The sequence below is a fragment of the Aquila chrysaetos genome, chromosome 8 (assembly GCF_900496995.4).
Source record: "Aquila chrysaetos chrysaetos chromosome 8, bAquChr1.4, whole genome shotgun sequence".
NCBI classification, from domain to species: Eukaryota; Metazoa; Chordata; class Aves; order Accipitriformes; family Accipitridae; genus Aquila; species Aquila chrysaetos.
In genome coordinates this window covers 37,417,350-37,430,268 of record NC_044011.1, presented here as the reverse complement: position 1 = coordinate 37,430,268, position 12,919 = coordinate 37,417,350, and the positions used below count along the sequence as shown (strand labels likewise).

Sequence of the window (12,919 nt, the reverse complement as noted above, 5' to 3'; positions counted from 1 at the left end):
AACCAGCCCGGTCGGGCTGCCCGGGGGGGCGGTGGGGCGGCCGGGGGCTTCCGCCGCCGAGGCCGGGCCGGGAGGTGTCGAAAGGCAAACCAAAAAGCTCTCAGTTTTTTCACCGCCGGTTTAGCCCCCCCGACGGAGGTAGCGGGGCTCCCCCCACGCCTCCCGCCCCGGGAAGGGCAGGGCAGGGCAGGGATGCGCTGCCCCTCCGAGCCCCAATTCCCCCCCCCCCCCCCCCCCCAGTTAGCACTGCCCGGTAATTGCTTCCGCGGCTCCGTTGTTTCACCCACGGTCCCCGCTCCCGACCCCGAGGCTTTGCGGGGGACGACGACGACGACACCGGCTCCCCGACTCCCGGGCCGCCCCTCTCTGCCTTCCCCCCCCCGCCCAGGGCTGGCTCCGCATCGGGCCGAGCCCCCCCGAAGGAAACGGGGTCGGCACCGCCGCGCCGTCGGGGCAGCCCGGCCGGGGATGGCGGGGTTGGCGGTGGCCGGGGGCGGGGGGGGGGCGGCGGGCCGGGCCGGCGGCGGAGACGGGCGAGTCCCGGCGGAACAGAGATGCAGGGGAAAAAAACCGCCAATAACACTTTAATAGAGTTCTGTGAAAATCTGGCTAGTCGCTACCAGAATACACATTTATAAGCCATAAATAAAGCATACAGAAACGATAAATTAATCAGATCCAAGTAGTTTACTCTCCCGGTAACATCAAGCGTTTGTTTCAATTACAACGATCTATCCTGACTTTTTTTTTTTTTAAGATTTTTTTTCGTAGTTTTTTTTCTCTCCCCCCCCCCCCCTTTCCCCCTTTTTACAACGTTACAAGACTTTTGGTCCTCGGATTCAAAACTAGCATGGGTTTCACAATGAAAGAGGGTTTCGTTTTGTTTGTGGTTTGTTTTTTTTTCCCCGTCACTTCCACACAAAAAAATAGATATATTTATACCTCCTTGCGACGACGACAACGAAAAAAAAAAGCCCAACAGAAACCCCCCTCTCCCCGTCCCCTCGCCCCCAACCCGCCCCTCCCCATCAAATCAAACCACCCCACAAGGCAAACCAAGGGAATCGCAGCCCCCCCCGGGCACGGGTGGCTTTGGGCCGGGGGCGGGGGGGATGACCAACACGCCTGCCCTCGGCACGGGCCGAGATGCTTGCAGGACACACAGCTGCTGTTTCCTGAACCGATGCAAACATCTGGAGCCAACGGAAAAAAAAATAGATATATATATATATATATGTACCGTGCTCGACAGCGTTCATAGTCCATCGCGCTGCTAGGGGGCTGCGGGGGGGTGCGGGGGGTTTCCCCCCTCGCCAGGGGAGGTTTTCCCCTCGTCCCTTTTAGGAGGAGTTCATGATGGGCCGAGAATACACACCTTGGTAGTAAGAAGTCTCTCCGGCTAAAGGGGAGGACTCTAAGCCGTTTTTGTTCGTTACGGGCCCCATGGCCAGGCTGCCGGGCATGGGCGAGGCGTAGCCCGAGTAGTGCATCACCTGCTCGTAGGCCTTCAGGTCCATTTTGTGGTGGTGGTGGTGGTGGTGGTGAGGGTGGTGGTGCTGCTGCTCGGAGGAGGACATCAGGTTGTTGATGGAGAAGGGGTGGTTGAAGGCGTAGTGGTGCTCGGGCTTGAGGTGGGCATCGTGGGGCAGGCCGGCGTGGGGGGGGGCTAGGAGGTGCTGGGCCGGCGAGGCCGCCGGCTCCCCGGGGCTCAGCCCCGGCGTGCCCTTCAGGTCGGCCAGGGCGCGCTTGTGGTCCTGGCACGGCGAGGCGCTGGCTGGGGACTCGGCGCCGGCCGAGCCCTCGGAGCCCCCTGAGGAGCTGCCTTCCCCCAGGGGCTGGCTGGGGGGCTGCCCGGGCCCCTTCTTGCCCCCGCCGCCCGCCCCGCCGCCCGCCCCGCCGCTGTCCTTGGCAGCCAGCTGCTTCTCGCACTTGAAGCGCTTCTGGCGGCGCAGGTAGCAGCCGTTCTCAAACATGTTGCCCGAATCGGGGTGCAGCGTCCAGAAGGAGCCTTTGCCCGGCTTGTCCGGGGAGCGGGGCACCTTGAGGAAGCAGTCGTTGAAGGAGAGCGAGTGGCGGATGCTGTTCTGCCAGCGCTGCTGGTTCTGGCGGTAGAAGGGGAAGAGGTCCATGATCCACTGGTAGATCTCGCTCAGCGTCAGCATCTTGTTGGGCGACTGCTGGATGGCCATGGTGATGAGGGAGATGTAGGAGTAGGGCGGCTTGGCGTGCGTGTAGCTCCGCCGGTAGGTCTTGGGGTCCCGCGAGCGGTTGAGGTTGGATTGCCCGTAGATGGGGCTCATGGAGTTCATGTTGGTGTAGGGGGCCAGGGCGTTCATGGAGCCCGCTTGGCCCCCCATGGGGCTCATGCTGGGGCTCAGGTGGGCGCCCATACCCGCCACGCCGGCTGAGCCCATGCCGGGCATGGCCCCCGCGCCTGGGGACATGCCGGTGAGCGAGGGGCTCATGCCCGTGTTGGCGTAGGACATGTTCATGGAGGTGGCAGCCGTCATGTTGGCCGTAGTGCTCATGGCCGACATGGTCATGTACGTGTTCATGCTGTTCATGCCCAGCCCCGCGTTCATGTTGCTCACGGAGGAATAGCTCTGCAGGGGCAAGCGAGAGAAAGGAGGGAGGTTGGGGGGGGGGACGGACGGGGAGGAGGCAGGTGGGTAGCCCCGTCGGGGACGAGGGCAGCCCGGCGAGCGGGGAGCGGTGGGGGGACACCCCCAGCCCAGCCCGCACCGCCGCCGGCAAACGCCTTTGCAGCTCCGGGGCTCCGTGCCCCGCGGGCCGGGAAGGGTTAAATCCCGGGGCGGGGGGGTTGTTTTTCTCGTTAATGAAAAACAAATATATATATATAGAGAGAGATAGATTAAAAAAGAGACGGGATGGCAGCAGGATCGGCGGATCCTGCAAAGGTTGGAGGAAGGGGAAGGGACATCCCCGCCCGGAGCGAGAAAAATACCGGAGGAGAGGCGGGGGGGGGAATAGCTGAACGGCCGCCCGGCAGCACCCCGCTGCCCCGCGCCCCCCCCCGGGCCCCCCCAGCCGCGCTGCCGCCGCGCCCCTGCCCGCGCCCGGCGCAGCCCTGCCCGCAGCAGGCAGCCAGCCCCGGCTCGGGATTTGATGCCAAAGTTAATTTTGTCCCGGGGTTGGCACGGCCGGGGGACCCCGGCCGGGACCGGGGCGGGCCGGGGCGGGGGGCGGCGGAACCCCCGCTCCCTTCCTTACCTCGGGCTCCCCGTAGTAGTTGCTCCAGTCCGTGTGCTCATGGCCTTCCATTTTCACCGCTCCCAGCATACTGGAAGTGGAGTGCATGGCAGTTTAAAATTTAACAGCCACAACAAACGACGACAGAGAGCAACCCAAAAAAAAAAAAAAAAAAAAAAAAAAAGTCCCCAGCCCTCCCTCCCCTCCGTCGGAGCCTCTGGAGGAGGAGGAAGAGGAGGGAGGGAGGAAGGGGGGGGGGGGGATCGAGCGGCGCTGGGGCTGGGGTTTCTTTTTCGCTGCTGCTCCTTGGGTGGGTTTTCGCAGCGCTTCGCGGCGAAGAGTCGCCCGGAGGCGATGGAGGAGCCGGAGGAGGAGGAGGGAGGAGGGAGGAAGAAGAGGAGGAGGAGGAAGAGGAGGACAAGTGCTGCAGTGACGTGGGTGCCCGAGTGATATAGCACGGAGCGGCCGGGCGAGCCTCCAATCCCCAGGTCCTCGGCTGCCCATTTGAATAATCAGCTCACACCTAGGCGGGAGAGGCTCCTCCGCGGCCCCCCGCGCACCTATCCGCACCCCGCCGCCCAACCCGGGGGGCCCGGCAGCACCCCGGGGCGCCGGGACGACACCCCCCCCCTGTACCCCGCTTCCCCCCGACTTTGCAGGGGGATCCTGTGGGACCCGATTTCCATCACACACACACACACACACACACACACACACCCCCCCCGCCCCGGGCAGCCCCGACGGGAGCCGACTTCCCCCCCCCCCCCCCCCGCAGCCCCGACGGGAGCCGTTTCCCCTCCCCGCAGCCCCGACGGGAGGCAGCTCCCAGCCCCACGCACCTTTTCTCCCCGCGGCTGCTCGGCGGAGCCCCCGGCCCCGGGGCTCAGGCCGCCGCCCGCCCGGCCGTGCCCCGGCTCTGCCCCATCGGCGGGCCCGGCAGCCGCCGCTCTGGCTCTTCCCCGGGCTCCGGCTCAGGTACCTACAACAAATTCGTAACTAAAACAAACAGGGAGGGCAGGGGAAGGGGGGTTGGGGGGGGCGCGGCGGCGCGGCGGGCGGTGCGGGAGAAGCGTCGTCGGGGAGCCGGCCCCCCCACACACTCCTCGGCGCCGGGCCGGCCGGTGCGGGGTCCCGGTGGGCGCCGTCGGGGCAGCTCCGCCGCTCCCGCTGCCGAAACGCCCCGGCAACCTCGGATGGGGGGAAAGAAGGAAGGAAGGAAGGACAGACGGACGACAAAAAATCACCCGGCTCCGAAACCCACCCGGCTCCGCCGCCCGCCCCATCGGCGCTGCGGGCACGGCGGCTCCCGGCGGGGTCCAGCCGGCGGAGGGGGACCGAGCGCGGCTCTTTCCCGGGCAGGAGGGAGCGGGGGGGGCTTCCCTCCACCTCCACACAACCCCCCCGGGCTGGGGCCGTGCCTCCCCCGGCAGCATCCCTGCCTGCCCCCCCCCCCCCCCCCCCGGCGCCGAGGTACGGCGCTCGGCCCCGGCCTCCTCCCCCGTTCCCGGGGGTTTGGTTTTGCCTGTTTCATTGATCCCCACCTATATCTCCCCACCTTCAAAAAAAAAAAAAAAAAAAAAACCCCAACCAGAAACCGCCGGGTTTGTTTATTTATTTATCTATTTCTTTATCTATCTATTTCTTTATCTATCTATCTATTTATTTATTTATAGCTCCCGGGGGTGGTGGGGGGGAACCAAACCATCGATGGGCGAAGGCTGGCGATAGTTTTTAAACATCCAACATAAACCCACCAGAGAGCAGGATTTCACCTCGCCGCGGGTCTCACGCACTGGGAGGACACCCCCCCCCCCCCCCCCCCCCCGCAGGACTCCAGCACCCTCAGGTCTCATCGCCAGACGGAAACAACCCCACCGCCTCCAGGAGGGCACGCTCCTATCGCGATAGCCGCGCCGACAGCGGCAGCCCGCCTCCCTCCCACCCCAGCCCTTTCCTACCCCTGCTTAGGGGATTTGGGAGGTTGGTTGGTTGGGGTATGACCCGAGGAGGGCTGTCCGCGCCTGGGAGAGGGGGTACCCCCAAAAGCGCGGGGAGCGGCCCTGCCCCCCCCGCCGGGAGGGGCCCCTCCCGCCGTCCCGGCGGCTAAAAGCGGTGGTGGGGCGCCCCCTGTCGCCTGCTGGGGGTCCGCAGGGCCGGGGGGGGGGACACACGACACCCCGGGGGACCCTCCGGGGCCGCCGTGTGGGTGCTGCATCCCCCCCGGGGCGGGGGTCTCACTCCAAATGGCTCGGGTACGCTCCTCTTTGCAAGAGGCGAAAGAGACTTCTCCCCCCGGGGGGGGGGGGCACCCCACCTGCGCCAGCTGCTTTATATTCACCCCCAAATCAGCCGCCCTGGGTCACGGCTGAAGGGGGGGGCTCCTGGGTGAGCTGCACTCCGGGGCTGACTTAAGACCGGACTCTCCGACCTAAGACATCTCCGCAGAGGTTTTTGCTCCTTTGGAGCACAGTCAGAAAGCTCGGGAAGGGAGGATTTGGGGACAATTCAGTAAAATTAGTGACGTGGCTACTGGACATGGCGAAGATCATCAGTTCGAAGGTGCCATCTGCTCAGCTTCCCGCTCGCAGCTGGCTTCAGCCGTTTAGGGTAAGGTGTGGTTAGCTTTACCATCATTTTTTCCCCTCTGCACACGAGGTGCGGGAGGTAAGTGTATGGTTTCAGCGTGGTTGGCTTTGGTACTGAAGTTCCCAGCGAGTTCCGCGGGAGGAGGAGAGAGGCCATAATGAGAATTTCCCCCGTGCAGTAAACTTCACCCACCTTCAGGCCTTCATCCTGCAGTGGCACAGGCGTTAGCGTGCTCTGAGCACAGCTGGCACCTCGGCACGAGGAGTGGCTGGAGGCTCCGGCACACGCAGGGCTCTGCGGGTCCCAGTCTCACGCCGCCTTTTATGAAGTGACCCCTTGGGTCAGCAGGACTTGGGATTTTGTTGCCACCAAAGATGAGGTTTTTCTACCTCCTGTCACCCCCCGCCACGTGTGGACTGGAAGCTGCGGAGCGGCAAAGGAGAGTTGCTTTCACGAGAGTCCTGTTCACTTGGGTTTTGACCCAAAATGTTCACTTGAGGCCACTCCTCAGCTACAGAGGATGTTCCTACTGTTGTTGCTCCAGCCCTGACACTTAAATCCAGTTTTGCCGCCTTGGTCTGTTATTGCATCCTTCACTGTCTGTCCCACAATCAAAGTCTCTCGCCCTGCCCGGAACATGAAGGACCTTCCATGCAGCAGGTGTTGGAGGAGGAGAAGCTCTCCTCCTCCAACACATCCCCCGTCTCGCAAGGAACGGGGGCATCCCTCCCAGCACGCGCCCCCAGAGCATCATTGGCGTGCAGATCTTGGGGACACGGTGCCGAGGGCGAACTACAGCGACCACGTCCTCCCGCTCAGACAAAGGCTTTGTCTCTGTAACACAAGGACGCACACTTTCTGAGCTACGCAAGCATTTGCATTCATAAACGTGGGCCTACAAAGACAGCGGCTCATCTGAAGGTGGCTGGATGTGGGATCAACCCAGCGGGCAGCAACGGGAATCTCTGCTCCTGTGAATAACCTGGGTCCCGCAGCCTCCACCTCCTTCTCCCTTCTCTCACAAGGGCAGCCTTCCACACCTCTGGCCTGAGGAAACCTGCTAAAATTAGGATCTCTTAAGAGAATAGAAAAAGCAGCGGTAAAATATATATATGCTTGCCTTGTAAGAAACATTTCTAAAAATACCTAGAATGATAAAAATTGAACATTTTCAGTGGTGTCTTATTTAAATATACCTGGTTGGGTTACTGAGAAACACACCGGCCATTTAAAAATTATTTCTTCTCTTTAATATTTAACTAATATTTATTTTAAATTTAATTTTTAAATTACGTTCTTATTTGCATTAGAAGCCATGACTGGAGGAGCCGTCTCTCCCTTCCCAGGGGTAGGAGGCCAGTGACTGGCGCAAAGCTTTGCCAGGAGTTGGGGCGCTTTTCGGCCATCTCCATCACTTGCAGCAACGATGACGGCAGCAAGCGCATCCCGCTCCCTCTTTCCCCACGCTCCCAGGGACGGGCACTTGCCCGGTGCAGCTGCCTGGGCTGCAATGGCAATTTCGTGTAAGGACCAGGGCAATGCAGGGCATTTGCTGGGAGGGGAAGGATGCTCTGAGCCAAGACCCACGTCCAGGCTTTGGTGGCAAGCGAGCAGGTGAGCACGTAACCGCAGCTGGAGGCCGAGCGGCGATGAACGACATGCCCTAAGGTGGGAGAGGGTGAAGCCCTGGTGCTGGCATCCACCTCCCCTGTGCCCCCTGCACTGCATAGCCAAGCTACTTTGTGGAAAAGAAAATAATAATTAAAAAAAAAAAAAGAACCCCTTACCTTGTTCTTGACAACAAACAGGGGTAATTATCTCCCTTCTACTGATAATTATCATAATTAATCCAATATAATGAACTCTCCCAATTGCACTGCTGTTTCAAAATAAATGCGTTGGCTTTTTTTTTTTCTTTAATTGAGGAAGGGGCTCTCCTGTGAGATAGAAGCAGTCGTTGCCCTCAAGAAGAGAGGCATTCCAATAACAAGAAGCAGAAGGAGTCCGCGCAGCTGCAGATCTTGTTAGAGACAAAAGGCAGCCGGCCTGCCAGGAAGGGAGACGGCCCGGTGTGCTAGTACAGTGCCACCGCAATTACCCTCAGCATTTATTGAGGCCTTTCCCTGATAAGACATGAAAATTGTGGATGAATCGATGCACAGAGGTACTTGAGGAAGAGGTGGGAGCGGTTGGGTCTGAGCCGGGGAGAGGGAAAGGCGAAGGTGAAGCTGGGGCAGGGGACCTGCCATCGCCCCTGTGCCACATGCTGCCGGCAGCACTCCCTCTCGCCAGCTTTATTCCCAGTTTCTTCCTTTAGGATCCCTGGAAGGAGCTCTTTGTAAGGTCAAGGGGCTCTGCTGGGCTGAGAGCATCCCCAGGAGCTTTCACTCAAACAAGAAGAATGGACAACTGGAGGAGGAGGAGGAGGAGATGGAGGAGGATTCGCATTTCTGGACCGGGGAAACAGGCTGGAGAGAGGTTGAGCAGCTTCGCCAAAGCTCTCTGGGTAGTCCTGTGGCAGAGCTAGAAAGAGCCCGGCTCTCCAGCATGGCCTGATCCCAAGGTCAGGATCAGTGTTGGTTCGCTAAGGTGCACCAGGGTCCCGCTCCTGAGGACGCCTCCGCAGGTCCTGCAATTTCTGTGGGGCACGTCAGGAAACAATATCCTCTGCTCATTCAAGGATTCAGATGGGAACCATTGAAATAAGTGACATTCCGTGGCGGGGAGAGATTTTCCCCCATCCACGGAGTTACCTACGCACTAAAACAGGCCATCGTCAGCTGCGGCACCGCCAGGGAATTACCACAATTACACCGTATAATATTGACTTAACTATTTGAAGAACTCTACAGCCAAGTCTCTCCTAATTAGATTCAACATTTAATGGGCCTTCTTAATTCATGAAAATATTTTCCAAGGCTTTAACAAGTCTAACAAAGGAAGAGTCAGGAGTATGCAAAATTTTTATAATTTTTATATCTGCTCAAGACCCCAAGGATATCTCCCTTTTTAATACTGGAATGATATCCCCAGGTTCTCAGGGACTCCATCACAGACAAACTCACTTCATCCACAAGCATACCCGAGGATCTGGCCAGTCAGGACATGGCTGGCGTCCCTATTTTTGGCATATTCAGTCCTCCAGGTGCTATTTTAACGTTCCTCCCCACTCTGTAATTATTCAACATGCCAGTGAAGGTAACGAGTTGCTGGAATCAGTGGTTGGCACCACAAAGTAAAATAAAACCCTGGAAGTGCCTGAAGAATGTGATGGGGTGGGGGCAATAAAGTCCCATTACTGTCCCCCTCAGGGATGGAGGAGGTCCCCCCGGCTCACCGGCGTCGGCGGGATGCTCGGTGAGCACCGGTCCCGCTACCAATGGGGATAACAAGCTCCCGAGAGGCAACTGGGAAACCCGAGAGCATTTGCTAATGACCCTTGCTGGTCCACAGCACCCCGGCATGGTGTGATGGGCGCTGGCGGGACCACGGCTGCTGCTGAGCCCCGGCAGGGCTGCCAGCAGCGGGCATCTGCCACCGCGTAGGATGCGGGTATGGGCAAAAGGCCCCTCTGAGGAGCCCACCAGCAAAAGGGTGCCTTCTGGAAAGGCTCTGAAGCAAAATAAACAGAGTGCATCTGCTGGCTGTTTACCATGGCCCACGTGATGCCCCGGCGCTGGTTTTCTCCACGAGCACATTTTGCTGGGTAAACAAGATGCGCAGGCATCTGGAATGATGTCTGGGGGAGAAGGCTTGGTGTGAAAAACCTGGAGTTAGCGGACTCATCCCAGTGCTTGGGGTGCGCGGGGCCGCTCCAGCTCCCCTGCTTTCACACGGCGGAGGGAGAAGGAGGTGCTGATGGAGATGTCTAGCGATGCTGGCTTTCCAGATCAAAAAAGAGAAGAAGAAAAGAAAGTCTTCCTCACTTCGCAGGCAAGTTCTGCCATGGACATTTTCGTTAGCTTCATCCCCAAAGGCCCTGGCAGACAGGGGCACTTTTACCTGGCTGACCAAAGTATTCAGGTCTTGGTTTCATTCAGAGGAAATATTTTTTATGTTTAATTATCAGTTTCTGAAAACTGAAATGTCTTTGGTTTTACAATAAGAAAACAAACAGAAAAATTGAATATAGAGACTCCTCCCCAAAACCTCTGCTTTAAAAACTCCCTGTTATTTCCTAACAAAACCCCTTTCTGCTGGAAACCTTCCAGCCTGGCGTCGTCTGAAGGTGCTTCAGTTCCCACAAGGGCTGAGGGAGGAGGAACGCAGTGGTTTTCGCTACTGAGTGGGATAAAGCAATGCCAGTGCGGCCCAAGGCGGTCCAACGCATTGCCAAGGTCCAGCTCATCGTCCCCATCACCTTAAATGGGGACCCAGTTACAAAAGACTTAACGCATCCCATAAAACCGAAGAGATGTGACCACCCAAACCAGTCACTGGGGCATCCCATTGTGCCCGAGCCCATCGGGAGCTCATGATGCTCAACCAGCTGCAGGGATGCAGCTGTGCAGCCTCTGGCTGGAGAAGGGAGACAGGGCATCCGCAGGGCCCGTGCCCATACAGAGCCCAAGATAACCGTGAAGGAACTGCGTCTGCGAACCCCCGGGTCATGGGCAAAGGGAGTTTGAAGGGGTGCTGCTGTTGGAGCCGGGGGACAGGAGCGTGCACGGGCTGCCCGGGCTTTTGCAGCGCAACGGAAGGCTGCTTGCCGAGGAGATCAATCCCCGACAGCTTCGCTGAGGACTCTGATGGACATTTATAGCCCTCTGAGTCATTACCGGCCTTGTTTAAACCAGTTATACCTGGCCAAGACCTTTAAAATAGCTTCATTTATACAGAAAGGCTCCTCTCGCGCGCAGCAGGTATAAATAGCAGGGCGAACCACTCGCCGAGCGCGATGGCTCCTCTGAGCTTGGGGAGTGAGGCGGCACGCTTTGCTCGGAGCCTCTGCATCACCCCCTTCTGTGTCACCCCCCCATCCACCCCCCAGGTGCCGGGGGTGGGATACAGGAGGCCGGGGGAGCCCGCTGCTCCCAGGGGACTCCGTCTCCCCGGGTGCCCCATCCGGAGCCGTCGGCTCGCGGGAACGAGGTGTCCCTGGCAGAACTGCCAGCAAAACAGCCGGAGCGGAGATTTCTGCTCCGAAAAAAACACAGGAGCTTGCCTGGGACTCAGACCCTGTCTGTGAGTCTGCGGTTCCTTGACCACTAATAGCAGCCCCGGATCACCCAATAAATCTGCTCAGGGTCGGCTGCGGGCGCACAAGCCCATTCCTGTGCCACGGGTGCGAGCGAGACGCAGAGCCTGCCCCAGGGCAAGGGGTGGGTGCCACCCCAGGGGGGTGAGCTTGGTGCTGCCAGGGCACCTGTATCCCTGCCGCCTTGAGCCAGATTACGGAGGTGGGTTTGGTCCAAGATGGGCACCCCATCCCAGGGGCATCCACCTCTGCCATGGGCCAGCAACACCCATCGCTAGATGTACGAATTGCTGCCACCTGCAACGATATTTTAATTCCACTCCACTCATTTCCAGGCAAAAAAATTCATCTTGACCTGTGCTGTTAGGATCTGGGAAAGCTTTGTCTGCATGACTGGTGTAACTTTTGCCCAACATTCATCTGGCTCAGTAGTCCTTTCTTTCTGCTAAAAAAAAAAAATCTCCGATGAAAAAAACCCACCTCAACTTGAGGACAAGCATTCGGCACCTGCTCTCAGCCCCAAAAATGGCTGCAACGAGGCTGGTGGGAAATGGGGTGTTTTTAGGAAGAGGCAGCCCAAGAGCTGAGGCTGCCTGTCCCAGGCGGGACACGCTGACCGAGCTGCGATGCCCACTGGCACGGCTCATCCCAGCCAGGCTTTCTCCCAGGGGCTGGCTCCTGCATGCTGCCGAGACCCTTTCTCGCCCACAAAACTAAGCCAGTGTTTCACTCCCGGTAAAACTCGCATTCTTGCATCCTTGGGGGAAAAGCGTGGAGGCAGCAGAAGCATCCCCACCAAGGACCAGCATCTTAGCCAAGTCCGCAGCAGACGATCTGGTTTTGCCCCCTGCAATGGCAGCACGTACCAGGCAGCAGGCTGCTAAATAAAGTGCATTTAGGCTGCTAAATAAAGTGCATTTCCAAGGGAGAGCCGTTCTGCAGCGGGGATGGAAAAGCTCTGCTGAAGGCAGCGGCTCTGGCTCTCTCCAAACATCTCTCCCGCCTCGCTCTGATCTTTTTTTTTCAGAGGAAACATTGCCCAAATCAACACATGCCCGAGGAATGATTTTACATGGGTCGGACAGCACTTTCTGCTGGAAAAACTTCCAATCAGCTGCATTCACAAGCTGGGTTTATTTTTCACAGTTTTCTGAGTACGTTTTGTTTTGGTGCCAGAGTAAAGACCCGGAGGTACATATTTCAGCCCAGCCTGTAACACCATCATCGTCACTGGATTTCAGTGAGGAGAGGGCTTTGACCTACATTCGCAGCCCAGCCTGGGAAGGAGCCGGGACATCCCTTAACATCCCTGGAGCTGCCCCGCTTTGCAACACGCAGGACCCTGCTTCTCCTCCCCTCCCGTGGGACGTGCTGCTGGGCAGGGGGGTTTGAGCATCCCAGGCAGACGGGAAACCATCTGCGTGTCCCCCCCGCCCCGAGCAGCCGCCGGGTGTTTTGCAGCCTCTAAAGCCCCGCTCTAGAGGGGGACGGCCAGGGTGGAACAAACTTAACCAGAGCTTTTTAAAGCTCTCCCACCTTCGCCTCCTCTCTTCCTCCGGGTAGGTGTCCCGGCGGCGGCAGAACAAGACGGCTACAGAGGGCTGCTGGAAGCCGTCAGCGCGAAATACACTGGGAGGCCTTTTTTTGCTTGGAAAATATTTCCTCGCCGCAGGCTGCGGTGACAGCAAACATTCCTGCCGGGGCTGGCGTGGGGAGGCATCACCCAGCGGCGTGGCTGGGGCGCCCGGGGCCGGCTCCGGGGCTGCCACCACCCACCGGCCCTTCGCCGGGCTGCAGCAGCACCCGCCTGCTCACGGTCGCTGGCTGCCTCTCCCAGGGGAGCAGGGACCTCTGCAGACAAAGGCCTTTTATGCTTATAGGATTTGGGTTTGTTTTTTTGAAAGGGGAGATGAGAGCGGCTCGCGT

At 59.1% G+C, this 12,919-nt stretch overlaps 1 protein-coding gene across 1 annotated transcript; it reads right to left on the bottom strand.

Moving 5' to 3' along the window:
- Window positions 1-1,024: 1,024 nt before the first annotated feature.
- FOXA2 (forkhead box A2) lies at window positions 1,025-3,494 on the bottom strand. The gene is made up of 2 exons (XM_030023678.2): window positions 3,232-3,494; window positions 1,025-2,603 (listed from the first exon to the last, which is right to left on the bottom strand). Exons 1-2 carry the CDS (start codon window positions 3,316-3,318, stop codon window positions 1,341-1,343), a joined length of 1,350 nt encoding a protein of 449 aa, XP_029879538.1. The 5' UTR covers window positions 3,319-3,494; the 3' UTR covers window positions 1,025-1,340.
- Window positions 3,495-12,919: the final 9,425 nt, after the last annotated feature.

Excerpts from the sequence above, each read along its gene's own strand:
- FOXA2 (XM_030023678.2), bottom strand. The coding sequence starts at position 3,318 with ATGCACTCCACTTCCAGTATGCTGGGAGCGGTGAAAATGGAAGGCCAT. Across the intron at positions 2,604-3,231 it reads ACTACTACGGGGAGCCCGAG|AGCTATTCCTCCGTGAGCAA; the intron begins GTAAGGAAGGGA and ends TTGCCCCTGCAG.